General features: G+C 33.9%; 1 protein-coding gene across 2 annotated transcripts in view; it reads right to left on the bottom strand.

Annotated features, from left to right (window-relative positions):
• LOC111510187 (cytochrome P450 4c3-like) overlaps window positions 1-24,091 on the bottom strand; it is a 118,218-nt gene extending 94,127 nt beyond the window's left edge. The window contains exon 1 of one of the 2 annotated variants that reach the window (XM_074186180.1): window positions 23,954-24,091. Coding sequence is in view for 1 of the 2 variants with exons in the window: in XM_074186179.1 (XP_074042280.1) it covers window positions 23,776-23,820 (45 nt within the window). In the remaining variant the exon portion in view is untranslated. Of the gene's footprint in view, window positions 1-23,775; window positions 23,923-23,953 lie in introns of those variants that run through there. The other variant, XM_074186179.1, reaches the window with a different exon arrangement.
• Window positions 24,092-25,707: the final 1,616 nt, after the last annotated feature.

The raw sequence follows: 25,707 nt of genomic DNA on the forward strand, positions 1-25,707 counted from the left end.
GAAAACTGACTTTATATTACTCCGATATCAATAAAGTGTAATAAAATTCTCAATACAAATAAATGTAAAACATGGTCTAGAGCAAAATTTTGTTTCCGGGGGGTATACGGTTCGTTATCAAAATGCGAAAGAGAAAAAGTGACTACACTTTTTTCAAACAAGTGGTACAATGTAAAATTTCAGAATTCGACTTATGAATATTATTTTTCTTCAAACACGTAACATGATAGGCTCTCTCACAGCTATAACACCGAATTGCATAATTGTAAACAGTACAATTAAAAGTACAACTAAAACATAAACCTACAGTTTTCTTGATATTCAAATTCGGTGGAAGCCCAATCGGCTGTAGATCAATACTCAAATCGTTAAAATCTTCACTAGGTTTTAAAATAATATTGGAGTGGATATCAATGGATTTTTCATGGAATAAGTTTTTCGTGACTTTTGTAACATTTTCTGTGGTGAGACTTTGAGAATGTGAGTCTGCTGGTTCAAAATGTTCGTTTGGAAATCCAGGATGTATGATCGTAGGTTCCATGTTGTCTTTTTTGTTTGGCTGATTCTTCTTTTGACGGATGGCACTCAACCTTTCTTTTTTTGATGCAGTCTTTATTTGCTTCTCGTTAATTTTTGATTTTTTCTTCTCTTGTTTTTCTTGTTCCTTATGTGTTTTTTGTAGAACTTGTTTGCTTTTTTTCTCAAGACATTCTTCTTTTTCTGATTCTTTTTTTATTTCCTCTTCCACTTGTTGCCGCTTGTTATCTCGCCATTCAGTACCAGTTATTACATAAAGAACTTTTTTCGTTTGCCTGTTACCTATACGTTCAGATGTTTATGGCCAATATAATATTTCATTGAAACTTGAACTGTGACTATTATAATTAGTATCAATATCGCTTTTCTGATCATCAGTCTGATCTTTAGCTTCAACCAAATTTCTTGTTAACAATGTAACTTTCAAAATTATGACATTATTTCGAGCTACATCAAAAACTATTGGCATGTTTTCTATACAGGGTGTCCCTGGACTTCCTCTTTTCCTCTCGGGAATGTATAGATGGGGTCAAAATATCACCAGTACTTCATATAACTTTTTTTCCTAAAAGTCTTCGTAACCAAGTTACGGGCCCTCGAAGTTACAAAATGAAAAATGTTTTTCTTTGATAACTTTTCAAGTGAATATTCAAAATCATCCAAATTTTGGTAATTGACTAAACAAATGAATTCCGTCAATGAGCTTTCATGCAGGAGTCAGTTGTTTTGCTACAAAGTCAGGAACGGACTACACCACAAAACTTTGAAATGACAGATATTTTTCAATATTTTTCAACAAAATAAGGTTACTTGGACAATTTTATGAATAAAAGTACTCGTTTGGAAAGTCGATCGGAGCAACGAGTCTTGATAAAAATGTAGTTCTACTCGACGACATCAAACCCGCTCGTCCACCATTATTTGAAATGAATAATTATCAAAGCAGAAATAATAATGATAACGTTGATTCAACAACATTTATAACAGGAATAAAACAAAGTACGCTAAAATGAAGTCGTAAACAAAAAGTACAGTACCTATATGGAAGTTTAAGTCACAATTGTGATAGCAGATATTTTTTCAAAAGAAATATCAAGTTCTGTAGATTCGTGGTGTTTTTAAACTAACAAGCTACTCTACTATGAAATATCGAATTCATTCCATATTTTGTATGTACATAATACGTGTGGAATAATCACGTTTCGTGTTGATCAGTTATCTGAATCTCATGAAACTCAACATTCGAATGTTTCAAATTCTTCTTCACAGCTAAACTGTTGAGGAGTTTCACTGATAATTATAATTTTATGGGAGAAATTCTTTAACACGAATCTAAATTCAGCTGAAAAAACGCACATCGGAAAAAATATTTACTATACTAATAAAAAGCAAACGAATGAACTACAAAAATGGCTGCATATGATCAGGTGAAAAATATCCAGGGAATAATTATGTTCCATTTCTTTCACAGATGTTGACAAAAAAACCTTTTAGAAAGTTTTGATAAAAAATGAGAAACTGGAATGCGATTTTGTTTTGTTGAGTGGTGCGTTGTCATATGACTATCATTGTATTGTCAATATTCTATAGGATATTTTGAATTTTTTTAATATGGCCGAACAGTTTACATTCAATGAATATGCAGATATGCATGTATTTTATGGACGAGCATTTTGTAATGCTGCAGAAGCTCGTCGTCTGTATTCCGAGCATTTTCCCAATCGAACGGTACCGTCAAGAGAAACATTCGAGCGTGTCGATCGCAGCTTAAGGGAGACAGGTATGTAATAATTGATAATTAATTTGAGCACGTTGTTTTATTTCGATATTATTGTAGGTACAGTTTTGCCAAAACGAGGTGGTGAGGGCGCTCCTAGGACTGTACGTACCGTTGTATTGGAGGAAAATATTTTGGAAGCCGTCGCTGATGATCCTTCAATGAGCATCAGAAATCTATCAGAACAGTTCCATACATCCAAGTCCACTATTCATAGAATAATTAGGGAACAACTGCTCCACCCATTTCACATCCAGAAGGTACATGCCATGACACCTCAAGATTTTCCAGCACGACTGGAATATGCCAATTGGTTCATGGATAGGCAAAGAGAGGATATGACTTTTATTAATCGAGTTTTATTCACTGATGAAGCAGGTTTCAGTAGAGATGGAGTTATCAACTCTCATAATCTCCATATATGGGCCGAAGAAAATCCCCATGGGATATTGCAAACCAAACACCAACGGAAATTCAACGTGAATGTTTGGGCTGGTATCATAGGAAACCATCTTATAGGACCATTCGTTCTACAGGACCGATTGAATGGAGAACGTTATATGGAGTTCATTAAGAACGATTTGAATGGACTTTTGGAACATGTTCCATTGCAAACCCGAAGAGATATGTGGTTTATGCATGATGGCGCTCCTCCTCATTTTAGTTTGATTGTGCGTGACCATCTGAACCATATTTTCCACAATAGATGGATTGGTAGAGGTGGGCCATATTCATGGCCATCGCGGTCTCCGGATTTAAATCCATTGAATTTCTTTCTGTGGGGGCATCTAAAAAGCCTTGTTTACGCTACACCTATTCACACAAGAGATGCATTGTTGAATAGAATAACATTACATTGTGAAGCCATACGAAACGACACTGGAATGCTATTTCAAGTACAGAGAGGGTGTCTTCGCAGACTAAGAAAATGTATAGGTAGAGAAGGTGGTCATATCGAGCAGTTTCTGTAGCGGATTTTTCATTTCTGTTTGCTCTTGAGGCTCTTGAGTTTCGTTAGTTAAACGTGTTTGCATTATAAAAATTCGTTATGATTATTTTACCTATCATTTCCATTTTCCTTAAAAACTAAACATCTCAGGATAAATGTTGTTGAAATAACGTTATCATTATTATTTCTGCTTTGATAATTATTCATTTCAAATAATGGTGGACGAGCGGGTTTGATGTCGTCGAGTGAAACTACATTTTTATCAAGACTCGTTGCTCCGATCGACTTTCCACACGAGTACTTTTATTCATAAAATTGTCCAAGTAACCTTAATTTGTTGAAAAATATTGAAAAATATCTGTCATTTCAAAGTTTTGGGGTGTGGACCATCGGGGGTAGTTCGTTCCTGACTTTGTAGCAAAACAACTGACTCCTGCATGAAAGCTCTTCGAAGGAATTCATTTGTTTAGTCAATTACCAAAATTTGGATGATTTTGAATATTCACTTGAAAAGTTATCAAAGAAAAACATTTTTCATTTTGTAACTTCGAGGGCCCGTTACTTGGTAACGAAGGATTTCAGGAAAAAAAGTTATATGACGTACTGGTGATATTTTGACCCCATCTATACATTCCCTAGAGGAAAAGAGGAAGTCCAGGGACACCCTGTATTGAAATATTGCATCTGAGCATGTTGTGATTGATCTTCAATGAATTTCCAGTTACATATTCAGACTCATTTATAGTTACATCTTCAGTCACATCTTCAATTACATCTTTAGTTACATCTCCAATTAAATATTCAGTTACATCTTTAGTTGCATTTTCATTTATATCCATTATATCTATATTTATTTCTTCCCTCTTTCTATCTTCATCCATATGCAATTGTTTTGATTAATTTTCGTAAGAGTCGAATTGTTTATAAAACGTATACAACAGTGTAAATTCTTTGGATTGTGGTGTCGAATCTTGGTCATATTTTTTAAATTTTGATGAATATTCTTTCCCAATAATTTGTTCGAAAGTTTCGTAACTGAGATAACCTTTTGGTGCATTTGAACATGTATCCTGAATAGTGTTTTCTGTAGTTCCAGCAGAATTATTTTTTCCTAAACACTTTGAATAATCGACAGCATTATCAATAAACGGATATAAACCTGTTGCGCGAAATCCATTCTGAATCGTCGTTGTCTTCGCATAAGTATCTACAACTCCTTTCAGAATAGGTGCAAATTTATCTTTTGTTAAAGTGGTATTGAGATTGCCTTTTCGCCTCCAATTCAACACTGCAGCTTTCCAACTCATTTTATATTTTATAATTCAACTATAGTCTATTTCAAAAGAGTGTAGAGTAATAAAATCTCATTAAGTATTCAAAAGCGCTACAGGGTGATCCGTCAATAAATTCTGTCACTTCCCTAGTCCGCATTGCAAAATTATGTCGTTTCATAAAGAGCAGGTAGGTATCACCCTGTTTTAAGGGATTTGTCCATTGTTATCGACGGATAAATACTGAGCCAGAGGCGCGCTAGTGGGATAATTGCCAAAAGAATATGCATTCATAAAAATCATATTAAAGGAAATAAAAATTTAATACAGCAGAACAGTGTTATTAAAAAAAATACAAAATGTAACAATAAAATATATACGAACCGAAATCGGGAAATACTTCCTCTTTTAAAACATGCTGGATTGCTTTTTGCCAGTTTTCTGATGTGATTTCCATAATGGCTTGATCAAACAATACCTTGACATCTTTCATTTTAAATGTGGTATTGTGCCTTGCAACATATCCTTTAACTTGTGCCCATATAAGTTCTATAGGATTTAATTCGCAATGATATGGCGGTAGGCGCAGCACAGTTACTTTATACTTTTCTGCTACATCTTCTACGGCATATTTCATGAAGCGAGATTTATGTTGTTTTACTATGGCTAGTAGTTCCTTCTTTACTGAATTCGTCTCAAACTGAATACCTTTATTTGACAGCCAGTTAATAATTTCTTGCTTTCTCCAAGCTGAAGTTGGTACCTTCTCTAAGCGCCTTGAATGGTAGCTTGCATTATCCATAACCACGACCGAATCAGCTGAAAGAAATTTTAACATTTCCCCGAAGTAGTCTTCGAAGACATCCGAATTCATGTCCTCATGATAATCTCCCGTCCGGCACGACTCAAAGCTTAACAAACCTTCTTTTAAAAATCCGTCTTCGCTTCCAATGTGAGCAATTATAAGCCTCTTCCCTTTTCCCGAAGGCACTTTAATACCCGTCGAAAGGCCTTCTATGAAAGCTTGGCGAGAACTTGTTATATTTTTATCTTGCCACATTTTTTTGACTATATAACCTTCGTTTATCCACGTCTCATCAAGATAAAAAATTTTCTTTTGCTCTCTGCGGTACTGCTTTATAGTTGTCAAATATTTTCGTCTCCAGCAAACAATTTCATCACTTTCCAGTAATAGTGCCTTTCGATTGTGCTTTTCCCAGGCAAAATTCATACTTTTTAAAGTTTTCCATAAAAGTTTTCTGGATATCAAAGGAATATCGTTATCTTGGCTTATCTCGATAAATATTTTTTCAAGAGTGGGTATTTCCTTTTTAAAATAAAACGAATGAACTTTTCTTCGAATGTCACATTTGGTGTCTTCATCTAAGATTTTTATTGGTCTTCCTGATTTTCTCTTGCATGGACTTACCTGGCCTGATATCTTTCTTTCTCGCAATAATTTAAAAATCGTGGACTGTCCAATTCCAGTCATTCGGGCACATCGCTCAACACTTTCTTGCACAGAAAAACTAGGGTGATCGTGTTTTATGCAATCATATACATTTAAAATTATAACTTTTTCGCAAACAGATAGCGGAGAATTTTTTACACTTCTTTTCTTTGGAGTAAATGTCCTCATTTTATAACTTTTTCACTATTTCTATATCACAATATCACTGTACGTTTAATTGGTGTAGTAACAATTACTATTATAACTCGAATGTTTAAGACACCATTACAATATATTTAAACCCTTTTTCTTAATTACCTGGGTTTAATAGGTATTGCATGATTGGTGGGCAGGGTCAAAAAGGGATTATTATAATGACATGGCACCTCGGAACTAAGTGTTAACCCTTTTTTGAGAAATCATGCTCAAGTATATGAACCCAAATTGCATATTAAATAAGTTTACAAGAACCACTAAAATTAATCTTAATCTTTTTTTAAGAAATTTTACTTACCTAAATACATGTAGGTACTTAGTTTTAGACCAAATTACTTCCCAAAAATGGCCTTTTATTATTATCTATGTCTGTAATTTTTAATTTACTTTAATTATTAAGTTTAATAATCCTAAGATTTGCCTACGCCCATGGACGACAACGAAATTCAGGCAAATTTTATGACACTTCATGATTTATTACTCTACACTCTTTTGAAATAGACTATAGAATACTTCAACCAGCTGATGCTCCTACATATATTTTCATTATACATTGTAATCTGATTATCCGATGATAAATAAAGCATTCATTCAAACGTAGTTAGACGTCTGGGAATTCCATTGTATAGGGAACAGGTGGTATTTTGCACTGTTGCCAATGGTCAACGATGCTCTAGTATCGGAACATGTTCTGTGCCGATAAGGTTAGAGATTCTGTAGGATTAATGAAAGTACAGGTAGTTCCGGAGTTGGCCCATGATCTCATTTTAGGAGTCGATTTTTGGATCCGTATGGGCATAGTACCCGACCCGCTTCACAATGAATGGCAGTTCTCCAACACAGAATAAATACGAGTGTGTCTGCTCAGTCGAGTTCATTATTTGACTGTGCTAACGACAACAGGGAAAGCTCGTCTCAACGATGTGTTACAGCGAAATAAAAAGCTTCTTTGATTGATAACTTGTTTATTTTGTAGAAATTCATAAAAACGCACTTTCGTCTATTTTCTACGATAGTTTTATATTTGTTGACTGTAGTTCCGGTCATTACACCGTTTTCAAAACTAACTAGATTATTCAACGAAAGTCATTTTTTGTGGAGAAAAAATCAGTTTTTTATCGACCTTTTTTGGGTATTTGTTACCTTACAAGTGTAGAAGGGCAAACTTTTTAGTTCACCCCGATAAGTTATTGCGTGAAAATCAAAGTATTCTTCAAAAAGAAAAATCTTCTATTTATCAGTAACTTGTAGTATTCAGCAATTTTGCTTATCAAAAAAATAAGTGAAGAGATAATACAAATATAAATATAAAATTATGTCATAAAAAAGAATAACTGCGAATATATTCGAATTTTTTATCCATTTCTGAAGACGAAGGCAGATTTTGGCCTCCGAAACATAAAAGATAAGTATTCTTTCTTAAAATTTTTTTTTTTGATAAGTAAAATTGTTAAATACGACAAGTTACTGATAAATAGAAGATTTTTCTTTGTGAAAAATACTTTGATTTTTACGCAGTAACTTATCGGGGTAAACTGAAAAGTTTGCCCTTCTACACTTGTATAAAGTTCTCCATTATAATTTTTATATTTTTCACATTCTGGAAGGTAACAAATACCTAAAAAAGGTCGACGAAATAGCTAGAATCAATTCAAATCTGAATATTTATTGAATAGAACTGGCCGATACTTGATGAAAATCCTTATCAAAAAACTAATCATTACAGTTTATTGTATGATGTCCACTATAAATGGTTTCACAAAAACCGCGGCACGTGTTTCACTATACAATGCTTTCTCAAGCATAAACTGAGAGCTACTTCTGAATTTCAATCATTTTATTCTCTAACCTATTACCTACTCGTTTGCCTAATTAATGAATCTACCAGAAAAGGTCAGTAAGGTCAGTTATGAATTCATTAACTATATCAATACATTTTTTCGAAAGTATACCAATAAATATACCTTTTTTTACTTACAAATGAACAAATTCAATAATGGCGAATTATTCAGTTCAGTTTGATCGTTCATAAGATGTTGAGAGTTTTTGAATTTGTTTATTACCATACTCTCCAACGGTTAAGTTTTGAACCTTTCTTCTGGAAATTGAGGGGCTTGCATTCATGGTTGAACTCATGTCCCTCTGAGATTGAATGAGTGGCATATGCGGAATTTATTTTTCCATTCTGGAAATTATATTTGAGTTCCTGTATGCAGGCTTTGAACGCTCTTCTAGTTTGACCTATATAAAACATCGGACATGTCCCATACGATAATTTATACACTCCTGATTTTTCTTATCTTTGTTATTCTTAATGTGCATGCCTAAGTTGTTGTTGGTTTTGAAAGCAGTATTTACAGCTTTGCTGTGCAGAAAATCTGAATAATTTGTAGTGGGTTGGCCTGAGCAGGTTAAGGTTCTATAACTTTCATCCTCTTCTCTTCGAATTGGACAAACTTTTTTCAAAGCTTGACTGTATGACTTTTTGATAATGAATAATGTATCAGACCGCTATCATAATCAGTGTTAACGGCTACTTGCTTTATTATATTCAGTTCTTTATTGAAATTCGCCTCTGACAAGGGCACATTTATCAGTCTGTGGATCATATCGTTGAAAGCTGCTACCTTATGCTGATATGGGTGAGTGGACGAATTATAAATGATAATATCTGTATGTGCCGGTTTACGATGAATTGGAAAATCATGTTCGTTGTAAACTTTTGCTATTGTCAAGTCCAAAAAATTTATGGAGTCGTCCTGTTCCATCTCCATTGTGAAGGTGATAGAAAGGTGGAGAGAATTGATGAACTTCAAAAAGTTAGTCAATTATCTGTCAACATATCTATACCAATACAAGAAACTTTTTACTAGTGGATTACTGTGTATTCTCCTCTCCAAATCGTCTATGAAAATCTCTGCCAGAATAGGACTAAGTGGGTTTCCCATTATGAAACCTTTGCAGGATGGGTAAAAAGTTTTATTGAATTGAAAGTAATCATTTGACAAACGAAATCTAAGCGAAGTCTAATATTTCTTTTTCCACTACCGGATTGATAGAGTTTTCGTCCAATTGATTCTCCATCAGAGTAATCATTTCATCCGGAGGAATACTGGGAAGCAGATTCTTCACATCGAATAAAATCAATTTTGCATTATCCGGGAGTGTAATATCTTGAATTTCATTGATCAAATAGTATGAATTCCCCAAACTGAATTTTCATTTGAAATTGGTGTGGTTTTGCCATGAGTTTTTCGGATATTTCAACTGAAGGAGCTGTGACGAAAGAAACTACCGGTCTTATCGGGTAGTTATCTTTGTGTAATTTAACCAACGAATACAATTTAAGTGTTTGTGTGTTCATGACAAACGATCGGAATTTTTCCGTGTCATCCATGTCACAATGAATATTTTTCAAAGTTTCTGAGACTATCGTACAACTATCGTACATGCCAGCATTAAGAGAGTCTAAAGTCTTCTCCACGTATTCTTCTTTGTTTATGGCTATGACCGTTTTGCCTTTATCAGCTCGCATAAAAACAATGTTATCTTCTGCCGATTTCTATTTTATGGATTTCACTAGTTTCAATTCCGGATTGCATCTTTTTAGATTTTGAAATTTCTGCAGCAATATGTTTATTGGCGTAACATGTTACCATCAACGCGATATCTGTATCAATTCCCAAAACTTCTGAATTTGTCGACGGTATTGTTATGTTCATTAAAGAAAGCTTAAAATTTCAAAAAAGTTTATTCAAACTAGGAGATATAGCAGTAATGAAAATTATTATAGCAAGACAAAACACAGCAATAACATCAGTATATCGTTCACCTAGTACTTGTCCCAAAAGTTTCAATAAAAAACTTTTGAAATACTTTGAAAAATCTGAGAAATATGAATTGAATATTTTCACTGGTGATATGAACATAAATTTGTTGGAACACGATGACTACATAGGAGAATATAAAAATATCATGAGTTGTTCTGGGTATGTTTCTTTCATAAATCAACCAACCAGGATTCCTAGTGACTCCTGTTTGGATAATTTATTTGTCTGCAGTAAGATACCTACCAATCAAATGAATAATAAATCATTTATTTCCCATTATTAAATTACGGATCATGCACCAATTGCACTCACTCTCGAAATTGATGCAAATTCAACACGAAACAATAAAATAAAAGAATTTAAAAGGTATGCTGATCCCAATAAATTGAGATTTGATTCAGTTAAGAGAACTGGAAATGTGTATATTCACAAAATGACGTAAATATTATGGCAGAAAAGATAATTTATAAACTGAAACACAATACATTGAGAAAAACACAAGAACTTTTAAAATTAAGAAAAAACATAACAAGTTTAAGAAGAAATGGTTGACTAAATCTCTACTGAATCGAATCGATGAAAAAACCATTTCTATTTATTAACCACAAAATGTCCAAATAATATTGAGGTGAAAGAACAATATAGAATGTGTAGGAACCTATTGAATAGTGAAATGATAAATGCCAAGAAACATTACTGTAGAAAATCAATAGAAAAAAATCAAAATGGATCAAAAGCTCTCTGGGAGTGCATTAACGAGGTCACTGGGAAAACGTAACCTAAAACAGGTATCAAAGTTATTGAAGCAAGGAATGGGGATCATATAACTGATAAACTTCAAATTGCCAATACATTCAATGATTAATTGAATTGAAATTCCTTCTATTAATAACTATAATGAACATATAAGCAGTATTGAAAACACATTATATTTGAATCCAACAGAGATCGTTGCAGTGACAAAAAAAATTGAAACTGAAAAAATCTCCAGGGCATGACAATATTCGCTCCGAAATTCTAAATCTAGTTGCCAGCGAAATCGCTGCAACTCTAGCTTTTTTGATCAATTATTGTTTTCAGATTGGAAAGTTTCCAACGGTATTGAAATATGCTATTGTCAAGCCGTTATATAAGAGTGGGGAAAAATAAAATAGGGAATTATAGCCAATCTCACTGATTTCCAATATTTTAAAAATTATGAAACGTGTAATAAAATCCAAATTCACAAATTTCCTGAATAAATCAACCTTTTGTTTAAAAATCAATTCGGTTTTCCAGAGGGAAAATCAACGGAAGATGCTATTTACAAATTTACAACATCAATTTACGATTCCCTAAGATAAATCAGTGCCAACAATAAGTATCCTTCTTGACCTCTCAAAAGTCTTCGTTACAGTTAGTCACCAAAAGTTACTGAATAAATATATTAAAAGATTATCTGTCAGAACGAACGCAAAAGGTGCGAATTGATGAGATATGTAGCAGTCCTAGAAAAATAACTAATGGTGTTCCGCAAGGGTCTGTTCAGGGACCAGTACTCTTTATTCTATAGATAAATAGTCTCCTTAACATTTGGGGAAAATAATAAGTTTTGGATATGATACTGTTGGTACCTAAAAACCAAACATTTGGAATGAACTCACTCTCAACTTGAATAGGAGCCGTTATCTACCATTCTGTTCTTATTCATCGGGATTGCCACATTTGGGAGATATTCATGTTGTTCTAGATTCAAAAATTTCTGAAGCCCAATTCATAAAATATCTAGCAATAATGATAGATCGGTATTTCAGATGGGACCTTCAAATGAAGCATGTCGAATAAAATACGAGGAATACTTCAAAAAAAATGTATCAGATGGAGTAGTAGGATGCCAAAAACTTTCTTTCCCAAAAATTAATCACTCCTAAAAATATAACCCTTTCAATTCAAATAAGATTCCTCTTGGCTGGGATTAAATCAAATAGGTGAATGAATGTCATTACGATGTCATCGATGACATAAGCAGATCAAGCTCATTCCGTGACATTCAAAATCGTAGTTCATGGATGGAGTGTTTGTATTTTCTATACTGTTATCCAATTTGGTACTGAAGAGCCTAAGGGCAAGTGTCTTGAGGTGAAACATCGGTGTATACCAGTGAGGGTGACAGTGTTCCATGTGAGTACAATTTTGTACCATTCATTCAAAGTAGAACTTATGTGAATGATATCTGATTCTTATTCCACAACGAATGTTTGAAATACAAACTGAGTAGAGGAAAGTATCTTCTGTATAATTCAGTGTTCATATAGAAGTATTTGTTTCGAAAGAATTTTTTTCTTTCGTGGAATTCAATGTTTATATGAAAGTAGCTTTTTCAGGAGGACTCTCTTTCAGTTTGTGTCTGAAAGTTACTTTTTTGCATGATCTACACATCCATGTATAGAGTTAGTTATTTTCAAATTAATTACTTTCTTCCTTTTTTTGGAAGATTCTCTCATCCCTTTTTTTTGTATCAGATGGAGTAGTAGGAAGCCAAAAACTTTCTTTCCCAAAAATTAATCACTCCTAAAAATATAACCCTTTCAATTCGAATAAATGAAATTCTGAAAAAAATGAAAATCCGTCACGCTGAACGCTCAATTTTTACTTGCTATCGTCAAACCCGTGTTACACGTTAAAAAGTAGGACTATGCCGTCAGAATGCGTTGATCTATTCACACTCACAAATAATTTGTATAGTTGAGATTTTACATTACACTCAGGTATATAAATTATTTCAGAAAAAGCAATAAATAGGCTTCTAAAAAATTATGTAAAGAAGATCCCTCAACCTTCTCAAAATATTGTAGATGTCTTATTAAATATTAACGTTCATAACCTATTCGTTTGTTAATTACAGTAGTATATTTCGGTTTGCAATTTTTTTGTTCATCAATGTAACAGGAAATCTTTCGTTTTTTGAGCAATCAAAGTTTGCATTTCAATAAATAGCTCAAAATTGTACATGATGATGAATTTTTCTTTTTTCGAATTCGAGTTTTTTAAATTTTTTTCACTTTTTGAAAAAAACTGATATTCTGATGCGAGAATTTTCGATTGAAAATTAGGATGCTTTTTTGATATTAAGCCAAAATGAAGTGAAAAACTAAATATTTCAAATCAAATAAATTACAGTGTATTTGGAACATGAAAAGGTAAGTTTTCAACAAATTTCGTAAAAAAAAAGTTTTGAAAAAGATAAAAACAAAAAACCAAAAACTTGGTTATTTGAATTTTTCGCATAAATTTTGAGATTATGTGAAAAAATTTTGAATACAAAAGTTGTAGATCTTTTCATTACCTATAACTTTGTTAGTTTTCACCCTCGAAAACTCACCCCTTTCACTTCCCGAACTCAAATAGCCCGTAATTAATTTTTCGTTTCATTTTTATCATATTCTCCTCCTTTTTCACTCACAAGCCGATATCACGCTGGTTAAACATATCGTTATTGCTCAATTTTCACAGTTACCATTTCGGATCGTTATATTCACGGAGTGAAGAAAATAGTTGTATTGACAACCACCATATCTAAAGCGTTTGACAAAAATAATTGTGTCGCACTTTTATCAAGAAACTGCTAATAGATCGCTATTTTATCCTTGGATATAATGTTCATGTACATCGGTGAGCTATACTACTCCCAAATATTTGGAATATGTGAGCTGGGCAACATTTAACATCAGGGCTGTAGTGTTAGGATTGAAACCAACTTTGGCGCACCCACTTGAGCGCACCTCCCATAAGTCCTGATATTCATAATATTTGCAGTGAGTCGCTTCTTATGTGACGCTTTTAAACATGACCCATGAACATGCTACACTTGCCTCTAACATAAATGTATATCTCTGTTAATCTTAGTCTCTAAGTAAAAATGAATTTACTCTTATGTTTATTTTTCATTGTCCCATTGCATCTAATCATAATCTGTACTAAAGTTCAGAGCAGACACGTCAGTATTACGTATTACGGTAATAGACAAGCCGTTGAGATTGGTTTCTCTTTGTTATAAATACGACAAGATTGATACACTTTTGTCAATATTATTTTAGTTAATTTTTGGAATGTATAGTATTTGGAGGTGTAAATACTCGAGTTGTCCTTCTTATCTAGTATAACCTGAAAAATATCATATGGTAAAAAGTTATCTTCAAGCATGAAGTTAACGTAGAATCGTGTTTTTGATAGGCAACTCTGATGGAAAAACGAATATACCAATTACTGACTAAAGGCGAGATAAATATGTTCATCAGCTAAATACCTGATGATATATTCCTTGTGACAAACTTTATTAGTCTTTGAAAAACCTCAACTTATCTAGAAATCTTGTTATTTTCAAAGCATAAGCTTGACAAACAAGCGGATTGAAAGCTCCCTAAATTTTCAACTATAGACCTATCAACTGACCTGTTTAAATTTGAAAAATATGAAAATTCACAAATTTTTTTTCAAGTTTCAGAACACTCAGTAAGTGAACCTAAAGCTTTCAGTTGCTGTCTTGAATGTAGAGGACATATTCGTCTAGGCATTGAGGAGAAGCGGAATCAACGACACAAGCTTCAGGTGGATAGACTGCATGCTTAAAGGAAGATTAGGATTATAATGTGAGAGACAGTAGTGAACAATCTTTACAGAAAATTTCCTGCATATGCAATTGGCAATACAACTGAAAGAGTCGACCTTCAATTTTGTAACGGGCACACTTGCAGACCGGTTTCGTGCTCCTTAGACACTCATCAGTGCAAGATAGTGATCATCATCGACCTAAAAATGATATTCCATAATTGAAAATCGAAATTCTTTCAGAGTATTTCATTCCTCGTCTTAAGTTGGAGCGAACAGAAATGCCACTCCATCTAGTGGATGAGGTACTTACCAACTGCATACCCGAAATTTGCCCGATTCCTCTGAATAAGGAAGAAAAACGTTCTTATAAGTCAGTGGGCTATACTTGAAGACTGGCAGTAAACAAATCTAAAGGAACGAACTTTAAATGTTCAAGCTATTCCACTATTTTTTTTTCACTTTTTACCATTTTTGAAGGCTTCAGCCCTAGTCTGAAAGATGAACACCAAATCGAGAATTTATTGACGAACTAAATTTCAGTAACAATTTCTGTTCAAAATCAATTTACGAGATTTCCGACAATTTACATCTAGTAGAAGCCAAATACTGAACGATTGAAATATGCGAAACTCTCATGGAAAGTTCTCGGTATCATTGCAAAACAATTATCTACCCTTGCAACCCAAAGTTTAGTTCAGTATCTTGAAATAATAGAATTCGCAGCTTTTCAAACAGATTCAAAAGTTGTATATGTTTTGAAAATGCCTCTCGTAGATCCAGAAATTTACAAAGTATACTGACCTAATCCAATGCCTATCTGTTAAAAATATGTTTTTCCGTTAACCAACTGTCGCCCCCCTACGAACGACAACTCTCGAAAGCCGAAACTTGTGCGAGCTAAGAACTAACGGGGTATTAGCTTTCAACGTGTGGTTCCTAACACTGGATAACATAATTGGATTACATCATATCATACCTACTGGTATAAGGTATGTTATATCTTGTTTTTCACGATTCACTTTTCAAAAATTGGTTTATTTCTTTATAAACTTTATTACAATATTTGAATATAATGTGAAAAACTTGGAACATTAACTGAATAAGTAATTGATATGAACTATACTTGAGAATGATTAAATCGTTAATGAACATCTTTCTCACCTCGCAGGATCTATTTATACATATATTTGGTATGAAAAACAATATTCGAACAGTGTCAGCAATTGCTTTGTCTGGAGCACAAGTGTTCATCTTGCTGATACTGCACAATTAGCACTTTTAGCAGGAAGCTGTTATCGCTTGTAATTTAATACGTGTGAGATCCTAATTCGCATATAACAACTCCCCTTTTATACAAAAAGTTGTTGCTTTTTGCTGCAAATTTTCTCAAAACATTTTCTTTGCGGAAACTGGTGTTGACTTGGATTTCCTCTTCTATAGGTTCCTGGAGGTTGATACTTGGTCTTCTCCTGGGGATGAATCTCGATAAGATACGGGATAGTTGTCTGTCTGATCTTGGATGATCCGGGGGTGATTGATTCGAAGTGAATGTTATACCGATTCGTATAGGTCCTTTTCGTCTACATTTGCAAAAGATGTAAAGTATGATTAATACAATGATCAATGTTATAGTGCAATATGTGAACCATGATATGTGCTTGTTCACAAACGGCTCATTGATAAGTTTATCCAATTCTTCGGAATATTGGTTAAATTCATGTTGAGCGATGTTCAACTCGTCAACGTTGATTTTGTTGAGTTTCAGCGGTTTCAGTTCTGGAAGATGTCGTTTTTCAGGAAGATGATCGCAACAACTGTATGATATTCGAACGGCATAGTTTTTGTATATGACATTCTTATATCTATCGACGAAGTATTTGGAGTGAATTCTAGTGCTTCCAACGAATGAGCTGCATTAGGGTTGGAGTTTTAGCAGGGAATTGGTTTTGATCACTCGTGTAACTGGTTCCATATTTTCGCAGTTAATGGTGATTGGTAGGACTTCAGATATTGTTATAAGCCACAAATTTAGACTCAGTTCCTGAACATTGTATTCCGTAGCGTAGATCAGTGAAGATTGGCAAGTTCTCGGGAGGATGATCAATCTTCTCAATAGTTGGGCTTCGCATATAGCTTCGCTATCAATCGGGTAGGAAAGTAGATCGGAACAGATTCTTACGCCATGATTCAGAGTTTTACAGTTTTCTAAATTTTGAAGTGAAATGTACAACAAGGATTCGTCATCTCTCGCAATATATTTTTGAACAGTTAATAATATGTGATGAAGTCCCGTTCGATTATCTGGAATTGGTATTGGTAGATATCTATAATTTCAAATAGGCCATTAAATTTGTTTTTTAGTTTATTTCTAATTTGGGATTCTTTAACGTAAACATTGTCTCCTACCTTATACTCAGGTATATTTTGTGCAACATTTCTATCGAATCGAATTTTGGATATTTCTTTTTGGTATTGTGTCTTTTGATGAGCAATGTAATAATAAGAAATTTTATTATTTAAATCTCTTACGTACTTGGTTATGAGTTCTTTTTGATTGTAAAGAGTTTCGGGTGGTCTACTAGAGGTATGTCCAAATAGAAGTTCGTAAGGGGTGAATCCGTGTGTTTTGTTTTTGGTGTTATTGTAAAAAATTATTGCGTATGGTAAAATGCCTAAGGGATGTTCATCGGGGTTGTCGATTTTATTTGTTCTTATCATTTCTAGAAAGGTCGCGTGAAAACGTTCTAAGGAACCGTTTGATTGTGGATGGTCCACACTAGAAAATGATTATTCAATGTCATAAAGTGTATAAAGGTCTTTCAGTAGGGCATTGTTGAATTCTCGACCGAAGTCCCAATGAATTCTGATTGGAGTTCCGTAGTGTTGAAAGTATAGCAGTAGAGTGTTTACTACTGATTTTGCTGATTTATTTTCAATTGGGTAAGCCTGGGTGAATTTGGTGAGTTCGTCTCGAATTGTAAGTATATAGTTTTTTGTGGGAATTTCAAGAATGTCAATGTTTATTCTTTCGAATGGTGTTTTCGGAGTTTCCGTAATGACAAAAGGGCTTTTAAGATTTTGTCAGCAAATTTTTGCTTTTTTGCATATTTCGCAGTTCTTCACAAAATTTCCTACGTCTTTGATAAAATCTGAACAATTATATTTTTCTTCTACACATCTAACCGTTTCGTTTATTCCTCGATGTAAATTATTTTTTCCTGAATGGCATTGGTCCTTTACGATGAGAATTTGGTCTTCGTCGGGAGTTCTTGTTAGATTTTGGCATACTGTTATCTTAATTTCTTTTTCAGCGAAAATGGAAGAAAGAATTTCCAAAATTAGTAAATCCAAATTATTTTCGACAAAGTACGTTTTGGAAATGTCTATTTCATCTATCCATTTATAAAGGATGAAGAATAGGATTTCTTCGGCTGAGGTATGATCGAAGGGTAAAGCAATTATGAAATATTTTCTGTCTTTGACGGTTTTACTTGAAAGAATATTGATTCTATCGTTGTAAAATTCGGCATTCTCCTCGAATATGTCATCTATGATTTCATGATGAAGATCTTCTAATTTGTTTTGGCAGAAAAAAGTGAGGATGTATTTATGTGATTTGTCTAAAAGTTGCGAATTGTCAAATTTGATTTTTGAGTAGTCAATCAAGGATCGAGTTCCATATAAGTGACTGAAATTTTCGTATTCTTGTAGAATTTGTTCGAAGGGGGTTTCTTCGTGTTATGGTGTTTCTTTGTTTTGGGTTTCTATGTCTCGTGTTTCTGTGTCTTGTGTTTCTGTGTCAGTTGGTTTGTTCGTTTCATCAATTTCGTTTGAAGCGAGTATCGTAAGTTTTCCGTGAAAATTTACACATTCTCTGAAGTGATTAATTTTGATCCGTGATAGGGCATCGGCATTTTTGTTTATTTTGCCAGGTTCATACTCTATTCCGTAGTCGTACTCTTCTAATTTGAGTCTTCAACGTACTAGCCTACTATCTGGGTCTTTTATAGAAAAAAGCCAAATGAGGGGTCTATGGTCAGTGATGAGTTTGAACTTTCTTCCGAACAGATATGGTCGAAAGTGTTTCACAGCCCAGACAATCGCCAAAAGTTCTCTGTCAATCGTAGAGTACTTTGATTCAGTGTTGCAAAGTGTTCTGAAGGCGTATGCTATGGGAAGGTATTTTCCTATCGGTCCTTGTGAAAGAACAGCTCCTATTGCAAATGCACTAGCATCTCTCGTTAAGAGAAGAGGTTCTTCGAAATTGGGGTAAATCAAGATTGGACTAGAAATAAGGGCTAATTTTAATTCATTGAATGATTTTACGCATTCTTAGTCGAATTTAAATGGGGTATCTATCCGTAAAAATTTTGTGAGGGGTTTGGAAATTTTGGCAAAATTTGGTATGAAGCGTCGATAATAACCAGCTAAAAAGGATTTGATTTCTTTAGGGTTTTTTGGTTGTGGGAATGCATTCAATTCTGGAGGGCTTTGGTTTAACGCCGTTTTTTGTGATTACGTGTCCAAGATAAGCGACTTCTTTTCTTAAAAATTCGCATTTGTCAGGCTGAATTTTAAAGTTGGCTTTCCTTGGTCTTTTGAACACTTATGTTCGTGGATTGTTGGTGAGTATATAATGCTTGTCACCTTCAAGATAAAATATGTCAGAAAAGAAAATTCTAGGCATAATTCGGTTATCATTTGCTCTTCTTCTTGGTTTAAATGGTCAAGTCTGAGTTGGTTTTTTATTTCTTAAGTTCTTTCAGTTTGTTCTAAATCATCGTGAGAGGTGTTAAAGTTCAAAATTGGTCTGTTATTGGTTCGAGAATTGGGTTTGAAAAATCGATTTTTTGAGAATTGCGTTGGAATTTATGATAGATGTCAAAAATTCACCATTTTTGTCGATTTTTAATAAAGCGTTTGGTATTTTTTTTTCTTGCGCTAACAGTATAGCGTCGGTATTTTCAAAATTACTTTTGAGTTTGAATATTCTTCCTGTTCTGGGTTCAATTGAAATTTGGTTTGTTTTCGAATTCTCAGTTACTTCATCATCTATAACTTTGAATAAAGGAACCGTTTTGAAATTTGTAATTAATTGTTTGTTTTTTAGATCAATAATACAATTATAATGTTCCAGAAAATCGGATCCTAATAAACCACCGAATTCAATATCAAGGTTGTGAATATAGACTTTGTGGGGATCATTATCTTTGAAATTGATCAGGGTCGATTCAGTGATTAAAACTTTTTGGTCCGTGATTCCCTGGACTATTACATTTTCTGGGAATCGGTGAAGGTATTTTTCACAAGTTTTTGGTTTGAATATCGGAATTCCTGCACCAGTATTTATTAAAATTTTGAAAGTATTCGAAAGGTGTTTGATATAGTATAAGTTTTTTGAATTCATGGAGTGGAGTGAACTTACATGAAGCGTTGTTCCGAAAAGTGTGATAATCTTCTAGGTTCATTGATTGAATTTGGGTTTGAATGTCCGATGTTATGTCTTGGGATTGATTGAAATCTGGAGGGTGATGTTGTATAGGAAGTGAAAGAAAATCCTAGTATTCTGAGATATTTGGATTGTTTACACATTGGTCGTGTTGGTCATATCGATCGTATTGGTTGTATTGATCATATTGGTTGTATTGATCGTATCGTTCAAGTTGTTCTTGCGGGCATTGACAATTATCAGTATAATAGTCATTTTTTTGGCTACTAGCTGTATAGTAGTTCTCATACTCTGGATTATAATCTTGAAGAGGTTGTGATTCTTCATATTTAACGCAATGTGTTCTTTGTTGATTTAAGTTGGGGTTGCGTTGAATTACTGTAGGACGATTCTGGGTTTGGTTTTGGAAATTTGGCCTAGATGGAGTATTTTGGAATTGCGGCCTTTGTTGATTGGTTTCAAATTGTGGTCTCTGTTGATTGTTTTGAAAATTCGTTCGAGGGCGGTTTTGTTGGGGGAAATTTGGATTTGAAAAGTTCCTGTTTTTAAAGGAATTTGTGTTATTTGGTTGTGGCCGTTGTCTTTGGCGGCATTCGTTCGACAAATGATCAAAGCGTTCACAAAAGTTACACGTTCTTGAAGACTTAGGTTGTTGGGGTCTTTCGGAAATGTTATTTTTTTGTTGTTTGTGTTTATCATGCTTTTGGTTTTCGAAATACGAAAGTTGGAGTTCTCTTCTGATTCGCATATGTGCTTCGAGCATGTCTCTGGGGTTTCCAGCGCGTATTATTTGTCCTAGAATGGGTTCAAGTCCGGTAAGTAGTGTATTCAGTGTCATGGTTTCGATGAGTCTCGATTGAGCTTTTTTTTTGATCGGCAGTGAGAGTAGATTTTCCAATACAAGCGTGTATTTTGGCGTTATGTACTTTCAGTCTGTTGAAAAATATTAACGCGGTTTCATTTGGTAGCTGTTTTAGTCTTTGCAGGTCTTGGATTAAGGAGGTGAGATCTCGGGTATCACCAAAGTTAAAATTCAGTAGGTGTCTGATTTCTTGATATGTTTCGGGGTTTCGAGAGCTTATCAGTTTTTTCGATTGCGAGTTGACATTTGGTACGCACAATCACAAGCATTTATAAAGGTTGTTAAAAATATTTGGTCTCCTTCAAACTCAGGGACGATTGAAAATATCTCTGACAATTTATATGGTTCAATATCAGGGATAGGTTCAGGGATTGGTTTTGGAGCATTTTCTTTGTCAGGCATATCGCTCAATTAATCGATTTACTGGACTATAATAAATCAATAATACCCATACTCAATACCTTTTTGATAATCGAACAGTACGAATAATTTGATGATGATTGATCTGTGCAATTATCAACAATTGGGTTAGACAATAAGCCAATAATCACTCTGTATGATTATTGCAATGAAATAAAATTCAATACAATAAACGAGATGAATATTTGTTGACCTACAGAATTTGTTTCATGAGTGATTCGTCTTGTTCTCGAAGTTTTCCACCAGGTGTTCCTTCCGTGGTTTTCTTCAGATGATGACTCCTCGGGTTCTCTTGGTTCTGCTTTTCCTTGAAGGGCTCGGTTCTTTGTTTCCTCGAAGGGCTCGGTTCTTTGTTTCCTCGAAGGGCTCGGTTCTTTGTTTCCCGAAGGATTGTAATCCACCGCTGCCAGTTAGAATTTTCTTGTTCTAGCGACGTTAAGGAATCCTATTGACTGCGCCAATTTGTTATGTCTTGTTTTCCACGATTCACTTTTTAAAAATTGGTTTATTTTTTTATAAACACTTCATTGCAATATTTGAGTATCATGTCAAAAACTTGGAACATTAACTGAATGAGTAATTGATATGAACTATACTTGAGAATGATTAATTCGTTAATGAACATCTTTCTGATCTCGCAGGATCTATTTATATGTTTGGTATGAAAAACAATATTTGAACAGTGTCAGCAATTGCTTTGTCTGGAGCACAAGTGTTCATCTTGCTGATACTGCACAATCAGCACTTTTAGCAGGAAGCTGTTATCGCTTGTAATTTAATACGTGTGAGACGCTAATTCGCATATAACAGGTATATAGGAATAGATGATGATTCACTGTCTTATGTAATAATCCCTGATTGAGAAAAATGTAAATTTCTTTTTTACAATGATAGAAGGTATTTCTCACATTCAGATATTCATTCAACTTGTGAAATATAACTTTCGGATGTCAAAGTCCTTTTTAAAAATTAATTTTATTAACAAAAATTGATGTTAACAGTATGCAGCAAAATTATAACTGAATTACAAAAGTATTCTTCCCATGAAGATAAGAATGCTTGCACATCAGTTTCCCAGAATCGCGAGATTCTGCTTCAGCATGGTCAGCGGTTCACATGGGAACGGGCGATATAATTTGTGTGAACTTTCTGATTTCGGTTTTTTCAACCCCCCTTCCTCCTTGGCATCAAACCGGAGTTGTTACAGAACTTTCGAAATAAATCGAGTTACTACGTTTTATATTGATATCTTAGATTCGACTATGAATAACTATGAGTGTAGCTAAAAGGACTTTAAATTGGTTGGAAACGAAACATTCGATAAAAGCAAATTGTTTAATAAATCCGGCCAGTACAGTTCGAAGTTGGGACATGTGAATAGGATGTGATTTATATCCGCTGAGAAAAATTGTCACATGATCATAATGGATTCACATCAATGCCTATTTTTGCCAAATGTACAAGAAACTTTCCATCATTCATTTTCATTCGTGTGTTGGTAATGGCGTAAAATCTTGAAAAGTTGAAGTTGTCTATGTGGGGAAAACTTCCAGAGAGATTGGAGTGGAATAATGAATGATGATTTTTTTATTTGAATGAGAAATCTTTCTAGGGTCTCCCCCAATTTAGTGGTATTTCATTTCTATCGATTCTAGAGAGGTGGCTTCTTTCACTGCCTCATCTGATTTTTCATTTCTGGCAATACCCGAGTGACTTTCGATCCAAATGAAAACAATGTCAATTTCATTACTGAAGAAGTACTCTAAGGTTTTTATAATATCAAAAAAAAATGAGTGAATTTTCATTGATGTGTCTTTTGTAGTAAGTTGGGGATAACGGCGTTGGACGAGGCTTAAGTCATAACAAGGATGAAATGAACCAGAACTCTCTCATGATAAGTCAAACTATTGACTTTCAGTCCGCTCTTTGTTTTTCTTGGCTACTCGTGATATCCTTGGAATATTTTGCTGGGCTTTGTTCATCTGAAGCATGATCATCAGGAATTAGAACACCAATGTCATACTTTGAACAAGATATTATTCATATGTTCAAATGTTTCCAAGACTATTTGCGAAATTTTCAAATACTATTGAATATTATTGAAAAAAAAATAGGTCACCAGTTACCTGAAAATATATCAATCCAAAAGATTGATTATGTGACAAGTTCCATTTCAAAAGAAATTGTGCTGAAAAATGTATCATATGAGAGTAACTGCAATCACTCCGAAAGATGTGTGTTTGTTCTAGATATGTTATAATTCAGAATACTTCAAAAATATATTATACGAGAAAAACTTCAATTTTCCAAAAAAATAATAAAAATTCCAATAGAAAACCATGTTTCTGAATTTAATTCTGAAACACGTATTTTGCAATACAAAGGTACTTCATTCTTGAACGAATTTAATATATTTTGACTTACCCGGTATGCTATTATTATATGGTTATCAAACATGGACCAGATCATGACTGTATTCAAATTACGAAAACTGGCTCCTATTGAAATTTTCGAAATGAATAATGAATCAGTTTCAAAAAATGTTCATATTATAAGATTTCACAGATCTTTGCTCACATTATGTGATCCAAACCAGTCCTACCTTATCATGAAGTGTTCATTCACAGACTAACCAATAACTCATTGGAACTGTTTTATTTTGTAGTTTCACGTAAGTGAGCACGACTTTTCACTAGACACGAATTTCAACTTTCATAACTGCTTATCACCAGAAATTTAACAACCCACACATGTATTAAACACTCAGACCAAAGTTCAGAAACGGAAATGAGGATACATTAGCTGGAGTTTGACAATTTTGCATTTTTCATTTGGATAATGAATATTAGGTAATGAAAGATCACTTTGGAACTACTCTAATGGTTTTCTTTTGATCATAATAAGAAATCATATCTGTTTTTCCGTTAATCAGCTGCCGCCCCCATACGAACAACAACTCTCAGAAGTTAAGAAACTTGTGCGAGCTAAGGACTAACGAGTTCTTACCTTTTAACGTGTGATTCCTAACACGGTAGCAGAATCATTCCAGCTTCAACCAGATAAATTCTCTCGAGAAAAATATCTGGTCGAAGCGGGAATCGAACACACGACCTTCCGATCGTGAGTCGGACGCACTACCACCGCGGCTAATTCCACAATGACATATATGAATATATGAATTTTGAGATTCGTCAACAATGGGATCTTGTAGTAAAATATGATTTTGCTGCTACAGGTCTAGATGGGCTGAAATGGGCTGAAATGGTAGGAAAAACTAACAAGCACCAAGCACCCACCGCCATCTGGCCAGAGTTTTCAACTCATGACTGGTTTGGTTTGTCAAAGGGTGGACCGTTCTGATCCCCAGAAGCGATTTCTGAAAATTGCAGACCGAAAACATGCTTAAATTCGTGTTATAAAATGTTTACAAGCTGGTTAACGGAAAAGCAACGGAGACACGAATACTCACCGCACTTTACCAAGTGTTGGAAAAAGATGTTCGAAGAGAGGAGTCGCTGGATGTAAAGGATTCGATGCAGTATAAGCGTAACCTCTCTATGAGCCCGATCGATAACCGCAAAGCATTAGATGCAACGTCACATGCACTCATTTTGCATTTGCTCAGATGAGTTACGTTTATACCTCAGCAGTGGTGTGGTTGGTAAGGTATTCTCATATTTTGAAACCAATTTTATATTGAATAACTATTTCATAATTTTAACGTTTCCCACACTAAAAGATTCACTTTTCTCAATGCTTTAATAAAAAATGAGAATGCAGGTTACAAGTGACAATACTGGAATGAGTAAAATAATGTCTAGCCTATATTTATGATACAATTCAAACAACGATATGTCTATGCGATATGAAAGAGTATTCATGGTACAAACGCAAGTTATCATAACAAACAGCATATATATATATATATATATATATATATATATATATATATATATATATATATATATATATATATATTGTAAAACTCTTTTTTCTGTTCAAGCTTTCGAGGCGTTTATTGTCTCTTCATCGGGAACTCTACAATAATTATTGAATAAACAAACGGGTATGGACAACGTGTTCATACTTACGAAAGTGAGGTTAAAATGAAGTTAACACATAAGTAACAAAGAGGATCCTCATATATGTATGTCAAGATTAAAATTGGTTAAAAACATGTAATATTCATTCAGAATTTTGCAATAATGTGAGATGATTGCACGAATAATATGAAATAATGAATTTGAAAATTGAACTCAACAGGTAGTCAGACATGATTGACACGAAACATTAAGTTTGGCAGAATTTCTTGTTCTGACCAATGCATTGCTGCCAATGAGATTTCACAGAACTGTA

This window comes from Leptinotarsa decemlineata, unplaced genomic scaffold, assembly GCF_025532065.1.
Source record: "Leptinotarsa decemlineata unplaced genomic scaffold, Ldec_3_MD MMD2_tig00078422_RagTag_RagTag, whole genome shotgun sequence".
Lineage (NCBI taxonomy): Eukaryota > Metazoa > Arthropoda > Insecta > Coleoptera > Chrysomelidae > Leptinotarsa > Leptinotarsa decemlineata.